Below are 18,263 nucleotides of genomic sequence, written 5' to 3'. Positions count from 1 at the left end.
CTGCTCTAAATTGAATTGCCTTTTCAGACCCTATAATCTACAAATCAAATTTCATAACAACAAACGATACTCCAGAGTTCTTTTTATTTTTATGTTGGCCTACTTTGTTACTTTACATTTTTCATCCAACTCGCATGTCAAACCACATACATAAAATTGTTCATCCACATCCATTAGTGTCCTACTTTCTGCCTTATTTCTTTTAAAACAGTTCGCTTCAGAAGTATGACAAGAACATCAGAAACATTTCATTAGCAGCTTTGCGTGTAACTGCATACAGTACAACCATATATCATTTTTATTACAATCTACATTTAGAAATAATAATTACTCACTTTTGGTCATAATTCTGAGTATCTGTGAGTTTTTTCTGAAGGACTCAAATACTTTAAGTTCCTATTCTTGCACTTCATCTTCTGGGTTGCTGTTAGTGTTACACTGGCGACACACTTTATTCGAGCTCGGCTAGTCCCACGAATTCGGGTATACCCGGGTGTATTGAGGTTTGTGACTGTTTTTTGCCCGAGTGCATTGAGGTATTTTGCAGGCAGGGATTGAAGCATTTTATTCCCGCTGGCTGCAATACTGCACAGTATATATATATATATACTGCATTACAATTCATGAATTTATGCCATCTGGTAGACAAGCGAAGCATTGCAGCCTATTAAATCCTAATCATTATCATTTAACAGATCAGCCGCCCGTCAGCCAGGCATGAACCCAGGCTGGGAAGGCAAACGCAACGGGGCTTGTCAGAGGTGAGGAGCGGCGCATTCCAGGTATCTGCCAGGTACATACTGGGTATTTGCTCGAATAAAGTGTGTCGGTGCAGTAGCTTTATTTCTTGTAAACAAATATTAATCTGATCAGGAAATGGATAGATTATAGTAATTTAAACACTGCCCCCTCACTCATTACGGGTTAACTACATGATTTATTATATTAATCTTTTGTGGTGCAACATTAATTTAAAGACAAACTAGTTCTATCATAACTAGGACTAGGAGAAACTAATCCTAGGTGAATCTAAAGAGTTATAGAGACTCCTGCGTGACCAGCATTTTTTTCTATTCAATACGAGATGAAAAACACTAGAATACAAAGTCGTAAAGCAATTTCTGTACTGTACGTCTCTTTTGAATAATAAAATTATATCCCATTTTAAATCACAAAGTGTTTGAGAGCATAAGAAAGCACCGGATTAGTTGCATCATCATACTGGCCAACTCTCCCTACTTAACAGCAAGACTGCAGATAATGCAATCATTTCTATTAAGATAAGTGGAACATGGAGATTTTCCTTATTATATCTCTCAGAAAAGTGAACTCGGAGGGAAAAAAAGCAACGGTTCTTAATGCCAGCCACATAACACATGTCTATAGCTTCTTATAGTTACATAGTTAATCTATAAAAAATAATACAAGATTAATGTTCATATTGGAGCAAGATGTGATTTATTTAAAAAAAAAAATCTGCAGATTCTAAGATCTAATGAAAAACAATCATACTGGGGATTTTTTGTGTTTTTTTTTTTTTTTTAAACAATCAATTTGGGTTTGGTTTCTGCAATGATAGTACTAGCGTCATTTGTGGTATGCAGTAATTTGCAGTAGTGCTTAAATTCACAGTGCTGTGTGTGCTATATATAAAGGTAAATGATTAAATAGTGCTCCTTCCGTGAAGCAGTAGTATAAAGCAGAATATATTAGCTGGAGTCATTTATTATTTTTCCTTTGAAAGTATTGTAGTTAACATGTGATCTTTAAATAACCTCCTGTTCTCATGAAAATAATGAATACTCTATTTCTGTCATTTGTTGAGCTAATTGTGAAGAATGGTGTACTTAATAATGCAACTAATCTTAATCTGTATGTATTGTAGTAATAGGAAAGGGGATCCCTCAGTACTTGACCGTTGCTAATGTTTTTTTCACATTTGTACGTTTTGCTAAATTTTGGCTTACTGTATATGCAAAAAAAATAAAGAAAATATAAAATATTGCAGAGTAATCAATTCCAGCTGCTCTCTTAACAGGAAAATATTCTGCAGAAATGCCAAATTTGCAGAAATCTGTGTTTAGTGCTGATGTACAACACTTGCCCCCACTTTGGAAAACACACACATACACAAAGACACACACACACAGAGGCACACACACACACAGACACACACACAAGGAATTCACAATTAGTATAAATATACAAGTGCAAATAGCTAAAATGGAATGTGTGCCGAGCACACACGTTCCAAGTCAAACTTTTTTGTGTTTTGTCACTGAAATTGTGTTTTGGTTGTTAATTTAAAAAATCCCCATCACAAACACAATTTCTGTGACAAAACAGTGACAAAACAATAAAGAAGTTTCACTTAAAATGTGCGTGCTCAGCGCACACACACAGTTTTTTTTAACTTCACCTCTCAGTTATCAATAAGCTGCGATCAATGAAACTGTCGTAAGTAAACACCGCAGACAAAGCAAAAACGTTTCTTTATCTAAAATCAATTAAAATGCAGAAAAATAGCTCTGTATTTTATTTTTGGTCTTCTTATTTAAATAAGATTCTTGTGTATGTCTATATACAGTATATATATATATATATATTTTTTTTTTGCAGGAAAAATCCAATACACAAGTTACAATATCAACACACTAAACCTCCAGGTAACAGCTTGTGTTCATATTATTTGTACTTTAATCATTTACATTCTCTCTGCTTCTCTCTCTCTCCCTCTCTCCCTCTCTCCCTCTCTCCCTCTCTCCCCTCCCTCTCTCTCTCTGCTCTCCCTCTCTCTCTCTGCTCTCCCTCTCTCTCTGCTCTCCTTCTCTCTCTGCTCTCCCTCTCTCTCTCTCTCTCTCTCTCTCTCTCTCCATCTCTGCTCTCCCTCCTCTCTCTCTCTGCTCTCCATCCTCTCTCTCTGCTCTCCCTCCTCTCTCTCTGCTCTCCCTCTCTCTCTTGTTCTCACTCTCTTAGCTCTCCCTCTCTGTGTAATTGACCTTCTTAGAAAGATTTAATCACCCTCAAAAAACAGTCTTACTTATTTGTATCTTGAGAAGAATGGCAATGTACAGTACCTGTATGGCTTCTTATCAGGAACACAGAATTTGTGCATGTTTACCTTTGTCTACCTTTGTTTAGCTTTTTATCTATTGATGAAACCATAATTACTTTGCAAATAAAAGAACAAAGTTAAGCTGTTATACAGTAGCAATCTTGATGACTTGGACAAACAATCTTCAAACTATTTGTTTACCATGGACATGTTAAAAATGTAAGCAATTGTTTACTTAAACTTGTCCAATTAAAGCTGCAGTTCAGTCTTTTTTTTTTTTTTTTTTACTTCAATAGTTTCATGTGGGCAATCTCTACTTAACTAAAGAACTGTATAGCTGCAGGTCAATTCATTCTCCATGTATTGATCGGCGGAATTTGGTGACATAATTAGTGAAGGGATCTGTTTTTCTTCTGCTTCTGTCTCTCAGTGGAAGCTCATGAATATTCATGAGCAATTCTGCACTGACATGTGCTAGAGGGAGGGCAGGGCTGACAAAGGTGTGTGCCAGGGCTTGTGACAGGACATGAAGGGGCAGTGCCTTAGCAAATGGCTGTTAAAATAGAATACAAGAAAATTGGTCTTTCAATGTTGTTTTTTTAAAAACAGAAAATGCTAAAAGTATTTTTTCTTACTACAGAACTGATTTATTAAAAAAAAACCACACATGCAGGATATTGACTGAACTGCAGCTTTAAAAAAAAAAAGGTAATAGCCAGCTACATTTAACTTTGCCACTGTCCTTTTGTTCACCTTTGTCTTGAGCTGGCTTTTAAACGCGTGCAGTCCACTTTCATTTTTAAATTCTTCTTTAGAAATCCTATAGCAAGCATTTAAAATTTTGACCGAAAAACCATTATGTTCTGTAATGGAAATGTTAAACATACAAACCATAGAAAATAGCACTGAAATATAAAATAAAACAAAATATGGGATACATTTGTAACACCCTTATCTACCCCCCCCCCCTCCCCCTTAAGGGAGAGCTGTGCTTCCCAAATAAATGCTACTTGCCCCCTGGTGTCATGGTGCATACCTGTGAGGTAAGAGCAGGCTGAGTGCTCGAGTTTTCCCCCACAAACACTCATAAAGACACATCAGTCAGGTGTTGGAACAACTGTGGTTTATTCACCATGCTCCATCCTCTCCCTTCTCCTTCCGCTCTGGATTGGCACCGACAATTTAATACGCCAGCTACACTCCCTCATTATCTCTGCTTCCCGCTCTGGAATATATTTCCCATTCTCCCACCAATGGTCTACCTGATCACTCCTCTCCAGGACAAAGTGGGTCCTATCTAGGTGTGGCACGTAACCCCAGAAACATCGGATCCCACCAATTATAAACATCATTTACCTCAGATGACACAGGCATATTAAACACAGTAGCATTACATTTTGGTACCACAGATATGATAGGTGACTTGGGCCAAGGCAATAGGGGCCTATATTTAGTGTTTAGGGTAGGGGTCTCGCGGCAGGTAGTGGGATCGGTAGTAATGGCAGTATGGAGTTGGGCTGGCACATATTTGTCCGGGGTCGGCTGGGCAGCAGCTGTCTTCACGACCGGAGCAATAACAGTGTCCTGAGTCCCAACCTTGTCAGCAAGAAAATAGGACCATTCCGGTTGGGCCTTGTCAGTATTGCTGCCAAGGTAGCGTGAACGGATTAGGTCATTCAATTGTCCACTTCCCCACCCCACTGCCGACATGGCCCAGTCTTTGTCAAGGCCTCCCAGGCCCTGAAGCTCGGGGACCACAGCCGCGGTGACAGCCTCAGCCATCAAATTGTCCCTCTCTCGCTCCCGGCACCGCAACACAAAGGGATGTACTGTGGAAGTACTCACTGGGGCAGGTGTGTCAGTCCTTGGATCCCTCTGGGCGGAGCCATCTCCGGAAGTAACCCCCACCGGCAGCGCCGGAGGAGTCTTGGTGGCAGCCGCGGAAGTAGTATCGGCAGCTACAATACAGGGAAGTGTCTCCGTACCGATCCGGGGGTCCAAAACACCCCCACAGGCTTGTTCTTGAAGCAAAAACTTCGCCAGCCGCTCCTTAGAGGCGGCCACATATGCTGTTGCTCGAACTCGTGCTTGCTGAAGTTCCTGGTACCGCTGCAGGAACCGGTTGGTAATCGTGTGTCCTGCTGCCCAGATCGGATCGATGTCCTGGATCACTGCACCGGAGTTGACATCTGGCACCAGAACAGAGGAAACGACTGTCACATCGGGAACAATTGAGGCACCATCTGGTACCTCTATGATGGATGCACCCTCGCTGGCTTTTCGGTTGGAAACTGGCACCACCGTTGCATCTCCCGCTGAGGACCGTTCACCGGAGTCAGGGTAGATAGTATCCAGCAGGACTTCCCCCCTCAGCGAGCCGCATCTGCCTGAGAACAACTTGGCACCATCTCCACCACGGAGAAGGACTCCTCTCTCACCGGCCGGCGTGGAAACAGGTAAGTCTCCTGTTCTTTCTTCCAGCTCCGTCAGGCTTTAAACACAGCTCTCCGTCTGGCTCATCACTCCTTCTGACTCCGCTCCTGAGTTCGGGCTCACACTGTAATACTCCCCGCATAGAGTGATGACTGGGGCATTTCAATCAGTGCGAATTAGCTCCTGTAGCACAGCCAAAAAGTCCCCCTCAGCGTCCACAGAGGAATTCTCCACTATCTCCTGGAGTTTGCGGATTGTCTGGACATGACTCCGCACCTCCTCCGGGGATAATTTACACATTTATAAAGATAGCTGTATAAATAAGTGTCTGTAAAGAGAGAGGGTATAACAACCTCGCAAAACTATACAGGCATACCCCGCTTTAAGTACACTCACTTTAAGTACACTCGCGAGTAAGTACATATCGCCCAATAGGTAAACGGCAGCTCACGCATGCGCATGTCATCACGTCCTGAACAGCAATACCGGCTCCCTACCTGTACCGAAGCTGTGCGCAAGCAGGGAGACTATAGAGCCTGTTACAAATGCGTTATTTACATCAGTTATGCACGTATATAACGATTGCAGTACAGTACATGCATCGATAAGTGGGAAAAGGGGAGTGCTTCACTTTAAGTACATTTTCGCTTTACATACCTGCTCCGGTCCCATTGTGTACGTTAATGCGGGGTATGCCTGTACTGTACTACACACTGTATCAACCTCCCATTAAAGGAGCATGTGCTCATCCCACCACGACCCCCCCTTCCCCCAAAAAAAGTTTTCCCCCTAGGTGGGAAGCAAGGGGTCTCTGGAGCTGAACCCTATTCATTTCAGCTTCGGGGCCCCCTGCTTTCCGAGATACTTACCTTCCTAGTGGGTCCCAGTTGCCGCTCAGAAGGTTTAAAGCTCCCAGTCATGCGGGCCAATAGGAAGTCCGCAAGGGATGACGTCACAGCTTACTATTGGCCCGCGTGATTCGGGATCTTTAAATCTGCCATTTCGATATCCCCACATACTGTAACCCAGCAGGAGCTGCTATCGGTACCTGCTACGGAGGTAAGTACCTTGGGAAGCAGGGGGGTCCCCTGAACTGAAATTAACAGCTCTGGAGACTCCCTGCTTAAAACCGGTAATGCTAAACAAATGTAACAGAAAGGAAAGTGGGATTGTTGCTCTTTAATAAGAGGTGATATAAAAAACACTGCATACTTAAAAATATATTACAAAAGCAATATTATAACAAGAAACAAAATACAGACCAATTAAAGCAAAGAGCCTTCCTGGAGTGCATAACGTTTCGGGGAGCAACCCCTTCGTCAAATGCAGCTGGGGCTTTTTTTGTACAGGGGTGGGAAACTGGTTAACTGCGTTCATTTCAGCTTCATGGACCAACTGGTTCCCAAGATACATACGGGGAAAAATACCACCAGTACTTAAGTTGACGAAGCCCTATGTGCGAAACACGTAGAGGTCACGTGAGGCTGCTTCGTGGACTTCGAGCTGTAGAGAGAGATGTTTGTGAAAGGGAGGGTTTTTATGGTGTGAGCGAGCAGTGTTGGTCCGGACTAATTACATCCACTGCGCCCAGCTGTTAAACCGGAGCTCTCCGGCACCACTCTGTGTTTTTTGGGCAATTGTGAGTTTATTTTATTATCGTTATTATTTTTGCATTGTGTACATTGCGTAAATCTTGGTTTTATTGTGTATGTTAACCACTTGTGGGTTTTTATAAAATAAACATTTTAGCTGCTCAGTGTGCCTTCTGACAATTATTTTCTCTGTTTTGTGAGTCTCCTGTAAAGGAGCCCCTCTTTTATAGGGGGTTGTGGAGTCCCTACGGCAGACGGCTGCAAGAGGTTAAGCTTCAAAGTGCAATACAATACTGAGACAGCACCAGCGCGGAGCTACAATTTCTCTATACAGTACTTAAGCTTGTTTACATCCCCAACGTCACACGGGCCAATAGGAAGTCGCCTGGGATGAGCAGAAAACTTGGTCCCAAGTGATAATATAAAGCATGATGTCAGTATACCAACAAATTTCAAGTCAAATATAATTTTCTGAATAGTTGCAGTGCATGATACTTTGTGCTCATCTGTCTATGCGAAATATGTACTAATGCATTAGTACTTTATCATTATTCATTTTCTGGCATCAAATCTCATCCAAGAATCCTGGCATTAATTATGACTTTTTTATATAGTATAGTGTCTTTGTATGTGATTGAGTTTTGTTCATCTGTTATATCCATTTGCACTAAATTATATTTTGCATTATGGAAACTATACTAAAACTCTGGATTTAGTATTATGTTTTAGTAAATTCTTTGGTAAAAAGAATTTCAAAAATGAGCTTTCATAACACTGTTTTCTAAAAAGAATATGTTTGAATTCTATTTGCACTACTCAAGTTGTATTGTTTTAAATAGTCAATCATTACTCCATGCTGGAGGCCCCTGTAGGGCAAATGTAGTAGATTTCTTTAGTCATCATTTTTTTTTTGTGGATGAAAAGAAAAAAGATTGCGCACAAGAGCTACTAAAAAAATATATATGTCATATATGCCCCCGGCAAAAATCTTCTCTTTGCTTCCCCTGCTCTGCTATGAAGCACGTCCCATCGCGACCCTCGGACCGCAGATCACGGCTTAAACTGGTGCACGCACCACCAGTCGCTCTGGTGTGCGCGTGCACGCAGTGACGGGGTGTAGCCTTACTGGTAACAATGGATAATCTTAAAAGAAAAACAACTGCAGAACAACTCTGAATTGGTATGTATTATTTAGTATTACATATGAAAGTGCAATATTCACTTACAGGTAAAAAGTCAGAAACATAAAAATCCTCCAAACGCCAGCCTCTGGGTATCGGTGCAGGAAAATGGGCCATATCACTGCGCTGATTTGTCCAACCATGTGAGGAAGTGTGGTATAGTGAACCCAAGTGATTTGAACCGGCGCTAAAACACCCACAGCACTAATAAATAGTGCAACAAAAGTATATTACATGAAATGGTGTGTAACCCAAAAAAATACTTCTCAACCTTCCAAGGAATATGCAAGGATTCCCTACAAAAGCAGTCTTGGTCCGGGGTGGGAAGGGAGCGATGATTTCAGGAACACACCAAAAAATAGAAAATAAAAACAATAATGGTGCAGTATATCAATACAATCAGAATAAGTTAGATGTCTTGGCTCTGTAGAAATTCCTACTTACAACAAGTGGAATATAAAAGGGCAATTGTCTGACTGTCAGTGTAGATGAAGTTGTATCTTCAGCAGAGGAATAGATTCAGGATCATGGAAACCTCAAACGGAGATCGTGCAGATGTCATGTACTCAAATTACTGGAGAAGGTCCGCAGGGGAACTACATGCCCCAGAATGCCCAGGGGCATAGGACAACATGGCACAGTACAGCCAATGGGGCTGCAGCATACCCCTGCTCTCACAGTTGATACATTTGGCGCGCTGTGAGCCATGCCAGTCAGAGCTGGGACACAGAGGTGAGGGTGTGTGTGCAGGGTGTCAGTAGGCCCCTGCACTAGGCCAGAGACCCCCTGATAGGCCCCAGCTAGGCCCCGACTCCCACTAGTTTGTGGATGCTACAGGGACAGCCCGTCTAGATAGGGACATTTGCCCCTGTATTGAGTGCAGTGTCAGGGACACAACAAGAAGACGCCGCACAGTATCAGCGGCCTGTGGTCTGGGACCAGACCACCCCACAGATAGAGACTCTCTTCATGGTGGGACCCTCCAGCTGGGTACCACCCCACGTGGAGGCGGACGACTTCGCTGACAGCGACAGCGTGGGACAGAAGCGCCGGTATAAGAAAAGTCATCAAGTGCACCAACTACACTGTACACACTGGCTACTGTGGACACAAGGTTGGTTAGGTGCCATGGGCACCTCAGTATGTTGGGGGAGACTCACTGGGGTGCAGATTAGGTGGTTAGACAGTGGGATATGGTGGGTAGGGCCGTGTGAGGCCTGAGTTATATGTATTATCGTGTTACCAATTGCATGTCAGTAAACCTGTTATTATATATGCTGTGTGTACTTATTGCATTGGGTTCTCTGAAGGGGTTATCCAGCACTGTCAGGATCCCTCACAGGTGGAGGCACAGTCACCGGACAGATCAGGTACACCCCAGGCTCTCAGCAGCGCAGGTTCAGGCCTCCTGTGAGACGCAGGTAACGCACCACATACACTCAGTAGCCGCCACCTCTCCAATAGGGTGGGGAAACAGCGCTGCATACACATGAAACAATAATCCTGAGGAAGTGTGGTATACACATGAAACAATATACCCTGAGAACGTGTGGTATATACTGTACATGGAAGAATATCCCCCGAGGAAGTGTAGAATACACATGAAACCATGTCCCATGACGAACGGTGTTATACATGTATTATACATCTCTCACTGTATGTATATCTTTATTTATTTAGCGCCTTTAATGTACATAGAGCTTCACAGCAGTAATACACGTGACATAATCATATAAATAACAAATAATACACACACATAATGGGAAGAAGTGCTTCAGACACAAAAGTGACATTTAGGAAAAGGAGTCCCTGCTCCAAAGAGCTTTCAATGCGTTTCATCTACAGTATTTATTGTCTGTTTTTTTTTACCATTTTCTCTGTCCCTCTGCCATGCTCTCGGATTCTTTTTTTTTTCTTAGATTGTTTTCTTGATTTTTGCATCTTTGTTAAACTCAGAGAAACGTTCATTTTAATCCGTATTGCTTCATTTGACAAAGAGTAACAAACTTGAAAGCTTGTCCTAAAATATTGATTGGTAGTGCAAATAAGAAATGGAATTAGAAATTAAACAATATTCCCTGTGGAAGTGTGTTACATTCACAAAACAATATTCCCTGCATAACTATTAGCAATTTCCTGGCATTTTGGTTCTAAAAATGTTTTACTAGCTTCTTCCCATCTCTCTAGAAAACAATTAAAAATCCTACAGTACTGTAGCTTTGACTTTCAACAAAGCTGCTCCGCTTTCCCCTTTCCATCCCAGCTTCGGTCTTTAAATAATCCCCTAACCCCCTCTCCCCCTCCCTTCCATTCTGAATACGCAGTGCATGAGTTGATCGAGAGATATTTGTTTATTTTAAATATTCATTCTGGGTTATGTTTTGTCCTTTTCGCTCACTTTTTTATGATTACATTTCTTGCCTCCTAAAGATTTTTGGATTCATTACCTATTCAGGAGACGTTTTTTTTTCTGCAAAGTATCAATAAATACCATCTACGTAACAAACGGGCACCTGAGATATTAAGCTATAAATAATAATTTTCAAGATATATCAAAAAGGTATGTGCTTTGTTTTTTCACCCATTATGTGAATGTCCTTAAAACTATTCGTTGTTTTCTTTACAGAAAAAGGGGGCAGAAGGCTAAGGCGAAGGGCTACAAAAAAAGGTATATCTTTGTGCTTCTTCCTCAAAATGTAATAACGTTTATTGTAAACGAGCAAGGAATCGATTTTATCTATGTAATCTAAGAAACATTTTCTATAACATCAAAGGTCTACTGTGGTGCTTTTCACAACCTCAAAGATCTGAATGTAGTTTCAAGAAGAATGCATATGTGCACTTATGCTGCAAAAGAACAGTAACAGATTGCAGTGACATATCTGGTGTGGAAAACAGTTTGGGGAAATTACTATAATTTCATTTTGCAAAAGAACAGGACTATTTTTTCTGGGGGGATGCAGCCGAACTCAGTTGTTTGACTTTAATAGGGATCAACAAGAAACTCCTTCTGGTTTTTATGGAATGATTAGGAATGAGGCTGTAATGCTGATTTAGATTGGACGTATGCTTCTACCATATCCCTTTATTTTTATCAGAATTATTTGTGGTAGTTCAGATACAGTATGCATATTTTTTTTTCTGCTTATACTCGAGCACTTTTTTCTATCCAAAAACACCACAGCATAAGAAATATATATCCATTGTGAAAAAAAAACATTAACAATAAATAAACACTTGTAAAAAGCATATTGCAATTCAGAACATTTGGAAAAGAACAGTCAGAATGATGCCACTGGTAATGTCATTTATGGTAGAAGACAGTGCTTTTCAACCTGGGTTTAGTGTGAGGCTTCCAGTGGTTCCCTGAGACCAAATTTGGCAAAGGCTGACATTTTGTACTCAATAAGCATATTTTGCAATAATTTTATTTCATAATTCGAAAATGTCATTAAATGCTAAAGCATTCCAATATATATATTTATTGGTTGTCTTCAATAAAGTACAATGGCATCTAAGTATCATATTTTACATAATTGACATGAATTTTAACATATGAGTATTTGACAAAACAATGCAGGTTAACCGGTTACAAGCAAATGATGTGTTGTGGATATACATAAAGTAGGATGAATCGTTTGATAATATTTATGCTTTCCACAAGCTAGAAATGAAAGAAGAAACATTAACTTTGCCAACAAAGCATAATTCACATCAGAAATATTTACGATATAATGTGTGTTTAGATTGGAGAGATATTAAGACTTGACTAATTGACTAGCAGAACTTCTCACAGTTTCCAAGTATTCAGCACAATGGGTTACCAACCTGATCCAAGAAAAAATATCCAATTGACATATTCTGTGGAACTGGAATACAGGATTCTCTTAATTTATCATATTATGAGCTGTGAGCTGAGTTGCTGCACAACCTGTCCTTTTTATGCAGTAATAAAAAGATGAGGGGAGGTGACTATGTCTGTTAGTAGGATATGGGCAGCCAGGCACTGAGAGCACTACTGCAACCATTATAACATGCTATAAAACATAAAATAGGACATAGAAGAAATACAACAGTCAAACACCTCCAAAAAAGGAGTTTTGTTAAGGTAACAAAATAAACCTCTTATCTATCGATAACATATAGTATGTTTGGAAGTACAGATATAAATGAGAACAGGTGATGTTGAAAGCCACTGTTGCTTATATTCTGAGATTAGCCTGGAGAGTGAACGCCGACTGGATCCTCTCTCTGTCGTCTGTGAAAAGCAAAAGTTTATGATCTAGATAAAAAAGGGCAGTCTTCCTATAGTGTGCTCTTGCAGCTGTCACCCCTTCATGCTGGCTTAGAGAGGCTGGGGACAGTAGATCAGAGCTTGTCTTTTGCTGATGACACTTTTTCTGATTCGGACATATAGCCTGAGTTTGCAGAGAAAATATGGAAGTCAAGGACATTCCTCGGCAGAAAATGTAAGGAGCAGTTTTAATACAGCAGATGTGCTGAGATAATTAGGCCCAATCACAGAGATTTTACCTCCAGGCTGTAGGATAATGTTTGTTTTTTGCTGCATCCCAATCTGAGGCTGTTCAGAGGGGTGGTTTTCTTCATGTAATGGCTGCGTTTGATCACATTTTGAGGGCATATTCAGCTGCAGCGAAAATTATCCATATATATCAGCAAACTCTTCTTTCAGGGTGAGGAATTTTTGACTAATAAGCTGTCTGATACCTTCAGTTAACAGACTTGTCACTTGTTGCACAAAGGAGGTAACAGTATTCTTCCCCCGGTGCAAAAGTCCTGGCACTGTCCGGGTACGCATTGTCCACATTACTCAAACAATATTGCACTATACCAAACTTTTTTTTCCTGCGCCCCCTTGCCGGATGTCCTCCTCTCCGCGCGCCCCCCTCCCTCCCTCCTCCTTACCGCCCGGCGTCTGGGCGTCATGACGTCACGTTGCCATAGCGACGCGTCTCCAGATGCCGGCTGAATCAAGGTTTACAGAAGCTCCGCAGATCCCCCAGCACTTAATTTAAGTGCCTCCGGGAAGCGCGCGGGGCCTCTGTAAACCCCACGACCCCCGTCGGTAATCTCGCGCCCCCCAGTTTGCGTTCAGCTGCACTATATTGTACTTTTTAGTTTCTGGCTTTGCACTCCCCACATCTTCGAGACACCAACTTCCTACTACACCAACTACAAAGGACGTGTTTAGTTTTTAGTCCAGAACTGCAAACTGTTTTTTTTTTTTTTTATGATGATTTGTTATTTGATTAACACACACATAACCAGTTAGCTCAAACTCCAACACCCACCACATCATATTTTATCAAAAAGAGTGCTACTGAGCGTGGCAAATGTATACAACAAAACAACGTTGATATGCAGGCTTATGATGCTTTGGCCAAAGGGTTTAACTAAATAACCAAGAAAATATTATTATTGAAGTATTTAAACTTTATACTTATTACCATATATGTTTTGTCAATTGGATGTAGCATTGGGCACCCCTGTCTTTTGTTATTTGATTCACTAATTTCACTATTATAGTCAAGTCACGATTTATAAATCACGGTTTGAATCACAATATACATTTTCACTTATGATTTATATTTCACGACAGTGTATCATTACATTATATTCACATTCAGAGCGCCAGGTGATTATTTGTTCACACTGTCCGGGTACCCCCTGCTCTCACTGACCAGACATCATGATGGGGTTCTCCAGAGTCACAGGGATTATCCCTTGTCGTAGATTTCTTATTGTGTGTCTTTATTTATATAGCGCCAAAAGTGTACTCGGCGCTTCACAAAGAATACAGTACGGGGAATTATAATAATACAATAAGCGCAGCAAAATCAGACAATAGGAATGGAAATCCCTGGCCGAAGAGCTTACAATCTAATTGGTATGATTGGAGACTTGTATGGCAGCCGTCCCCACAAACACTAGGAACACACAGGCCTGCAGCTCTGCAGCAGAGGCTGGCTTCTATGGTGCCATGAGGTAGGCCCAATATTTTCTTTTAAGCATGGACTTCCGGGGAAATTACCAAACTGTTCAAAAACGGAGCAAGTAAAGCAGGCAGGAAGTACACTGCACTGCGATACCTTTTAATCTGCACTTTTGATGCTTTTAAACTCGATGTTCCCAGATTATACTGTAGGTAGGCTAAATAGCAGCTGGAATTTGCAGCCATTTTAGATCTCCACTTCCCAAACCACAATACATTTTTAAGGGGTACCACGAACTCGTCATATATTTGTGACGGCCTTTAAAGGTTGAAAAACACTGATGTAGGGAGTTGCAAGTATCCTGTACAATTTATCATTGTAATGTCACATAACATTCAGCTCTCCTCAGATGACAGAAAGAAATTATGTAAATACATTATCTAGAAGTTTAGATACATTACTGCTAAAAAAGAAAAACAGCCCCGTCTACAAAATTCCAGGCCTTTGAATCACTCTCCTGCTGGTATCGTATGGTGCTTTAGACAAGCAGAGTCGCACAGAGAGATACAGAGCACTGAACTCAGCAGAACACAGAGGAAACATGGTCCGTTACTTAAATTGTGTTATTTTATTGATTTTAAAAAATACAGGTAAACCCCGTTATAACGCGGTCCTCGGGGTCCACCCCGAGACCACCGCGTTAGTAACAGGGTCGCGCTATTTTTTTATTTTTTTTAAATGGCCGCCGCACGCCTGATCGGGAGGGAGTTAATTAAATAAATAAATAAAAAAAAGTTTTTAAAAAATGGCGGGGATTCATCCCTCCTTCCTCTCCCTCTCAGCCCCCTCCCTCTCCCTCCCCCCCCACCCCCGAGGTATGCCCCCGCAGGGCAGTGCCCCTCTCTGGGTGCAGGAGGGTGGGTTACATGTCAGCAGCACGGTGTACTCACGGTCACAAGTCCGAGCTGCAGAGAGGCTGCAAAATGGAGACGGAGCCCCCAGGAGGAAAGCTGGGACCGGAGCCAGATGCTGCTAGAAGCAAAGCATTCTGGGAGTGGACGGGGCTGCCTCTGTCCAGCCTCATCTGCCCCTCACAGGGAGGGGGGATCCCCCATAGAGACCTGCCCCCCTCACTCCCAGCCAGGGCACAGGGGTGACCCCAAAACAGAGACCTGCCCCCCTCCCTCTCCCTCCCAGCCCTCCTCCCTCTCCCTCCCAGCCCCCTCCCAGCCTCCTGGTTTTACGGTGCGTGGCAACGTGTGTCTGTGTCCTCCCAGCCAGATCTGCTGCTGCTGCTGCTGCTGCAAGAGGGAGGGGGGGGTTGGGCTGCTGACATGTGAGGGGGGGTGGGCTGCTGACATGTGAAAAACGGGCTGGTGGGCTGCTGACATGTGAAAAACGGGCTGGTGGGCTGCTGACATGTGAGGGGGGGGTGGGCTGCTGACATGTGAGGGGGGGGGTGGGCTGCTGACATGTGAGGGGGGGGGGCTGCTGACATGTGAGGGGGGGGGCTGCTGACATGTGAGGGGGGGGGTGGGCTGCTGACATGTGAGGGGGGGGTGGGCTGCTGACATGTGAGGGGGGGGTGGGCTGCTGACATGTGAGGGGGTGGGCTGCTGACATGTGAGGGGGGGGTGGGCTGCTGACATGTGAGGGGGGGGGTGGGCTGCTGACATGTGAGGGGGGGTGGGCTGCTGACATGTGAGGGGGGAGGGTGGGCTGCTGACATGTGAGGGGGGGGTGGGCTGCTGACGTGAGGGGGGGGGGGTGGGCTGCTGACATGTGAGGGGGGGTGGGCTGCTGACATGTGAGGGGGGGGGGCTGCTGACATGTGAGGGGGGGGGGCTGCTGACATGTGAGGGGGGGTGGGCTGCTGACATGTGAGGGGGGGGTGGGCTGCTGACATGTGAGGGGGGGTGGGCTGCTGACATGTGAGGGGGGGTGGGCTGCTGACATGTGAGGGGGGGGCTGCTGACATGTGAGGGGGGGGGGGCTGCTGACATGTGAGTATATTGTGAGGGCTGTGTGCAGTGAGTGTGTGCAGTGTGTATCAGTATGAGCAGTGTGTGTGCAGTGTGTGCAGTGTGAGCAGTGTGTGTCAGTGTGAGCAGTGTGTGTGCAGTGCAGTGTGAGCAATGAGCAGTGTGTGTCAGTGTGAGCAGTGTGTGTGCAGTGTGAGCAATGAGCAGTGTGTGTGCAGTGTGAGCAGTGTGTGAGCAATGAGCAGTGTGTGTCAGTGTGAGCAGTGTGTGTGCAGTGTGAGCAATGAGCAGTGTGTGTGAAGTGTGCAGTGTGTGTCAGTGTGAGCAGTGTGTGTCAGTGTGAGCAGTGTGTGTGCAGTGTGAGCAATGAGCAGAGTGTGAGCAGTGTGTGTCAGTGTGAGCAGTGTGTGTGCAGTGTGCTGTGTGAGCAATGAGCAATGAGCAGTGTGTCAGTGTGTGTCAGTGTGTGTCAGTGTGAGCAGAGTGTGAGCAATGAGCAGTGTGTGCAGTGTGTGCAGTGTGTGCAGTGTGTAAAAAAAATAAAAATTTTTTTTTTTTTTTTTTAAACGGGAGCCACGGGAAAACCGCGTTATAACCGAATCGCGGTATAATGGGGCGCGTTATAACGGGGTTTACCTGTATATGTAAATATAGTCACTGTCTCAGACAAAACCATTCATATTATTTTAATGTGTAGCCTGCCTTTAAAGCAATGATATGCATGCTGCTAATTTTGTTATTGTTTCTTAAACTTTTTCTGTTGTGAAAACAACCAAATAAGAAATTGTATAAAAGATGCATATTTTAAGTAGTTAAAGAATAAAAGAGATCCCTGCGCTGAAACCTAATATGGAAAAAATACAACTATAAAGACCTACAACACTTCTGGAATAATGTGAACTGTAGCTCCCTGGAAGGTTACCACAGCTCCTCCTTTTTGGGTACGCCAGGTGTAACATTACACCTGACTTCCTCCGTTACGATCATCCCGATCGTGATTCAATTCTCCCACTCAACATAAATCTTGAAGGGTTCTTGGGAAACACATAAGCAACCATCACTTCTTTTAATTATCAAGTGATTTATTCATACAAGTACAAAGTATAAAATAGCCAGTGCACTCACAAATCGCCAGTGCATTCAGTACTTCGGTTCGCTAGCTGTAGTTCTAGTAATGGCCGCTTTACAAAGCTCTCGCATCCAGCGGGCAATAGGAAGCCGTGACGTCATCCAGTGCGGCTTCCTGATGGCTCAAACGACGTGGGAGCTTTCATTTGCAGGAGATACCGTCGCTCTCTACAGAAGTCTGTATCTCTGGAAGCAGGGGTTCCCCGGATCTGAAATTAATGGGATTCAGCTCCAAAGATTTCCTGCTTCAATCCTATGTATTAAAAAATTATTTAAATAAAATGCCAGTTTGGATCGCTTTTTTAAGACACGGTTACACTGACACTACCTCGAGTACTGTCCGACCATATGGGTGTCATTTGGGTGTCATTTCCACACCTCGTCTAACCACACAGGGCTGGCTGGACATTATTTGAGGTGGTGGTGGAAAGACGTCTCATTAGTGGCTGTATCGACCTTACATTCGCTTTAAATGTACAGATTTGTGAGTGCACTGGCTTTTTACTTATGTGAATAAATTGCGATCATTAAAAGTGCTTTTTGTTTCTTTTGGCAGTACGTATAAGAAGGACTTGTATCATTCATCCAGAAAAAAATGTGGATAACTATACAATGTACTTCATAGCAAAGTTTTAACAACAATTACATCATTCCAAAATTGTTGTATGCGAATTAGATTAGTGTGGTCATATAGCCAAACAGCCAGATTAGACCAGCAGGTTTAAAAAGTAGAATATTGTGTTCCTGAATGTACCACAAAACTACTGCAGAAGTAATTTGTAAACATGTTATTGCAAAGTGAAATATGAAGGTGTGGCTCAGTGAGTAAAGGCACTGACTCGGACACAGACTTTGAAACAGGCGACTATGGTTTAAATCACAGTGTTAACTCCTTGGGCAAGTCTCTTTATCTTGCATTCCCTTGGCACCAAACATAG

General features: G+C 42.9%; 1 protein-coding gene across 1 annotated transcript in view; it reads left to right on the top strand.

Annotated features, from left to right (window-relative positions):
* Positions 1-18,263, top strand: part of APLF (aprataxin and PNKP like factor) — a 205,267-nt gene that overhangs the window by 174,329 nt on the left and 12,675 nt on the right. The window contains exons 14-15 of the mRNA XM_075594934.1: positions 2,620-2,666; positions 10,888-10,929. Coding sequence (XP_075451049.1) covers positions 2,620-2,666; positions 10,888-10,929 — 89 coding nt within the window. The remainder of the gene's footprint in view (positions 1-2,619; positions 2,667-10,887; positions 10,930-18,263) is intronic.

The sequence above is a fragment of the Ascaphus truei genome, chromosome 4 (assembly GCF_040206685.1).
Source record: "Ascaphus truei isolate aAscTru1 chromosome 4, aAscTru1.hap1, whole genome shotgun sequence".
In the NCBI taxonomy this organism is placed as follows: domain Eukaryota; kingdom Metazoa; phylum Chordata; class Amphibia; order Anura; family Ascaphidae; genus Ascaphus; species Ascaphus truei.
Note: the sequence above shows the minus strand (reverse complement) of the source record. Positions and strands in the feature narration are given on the sequence as shown.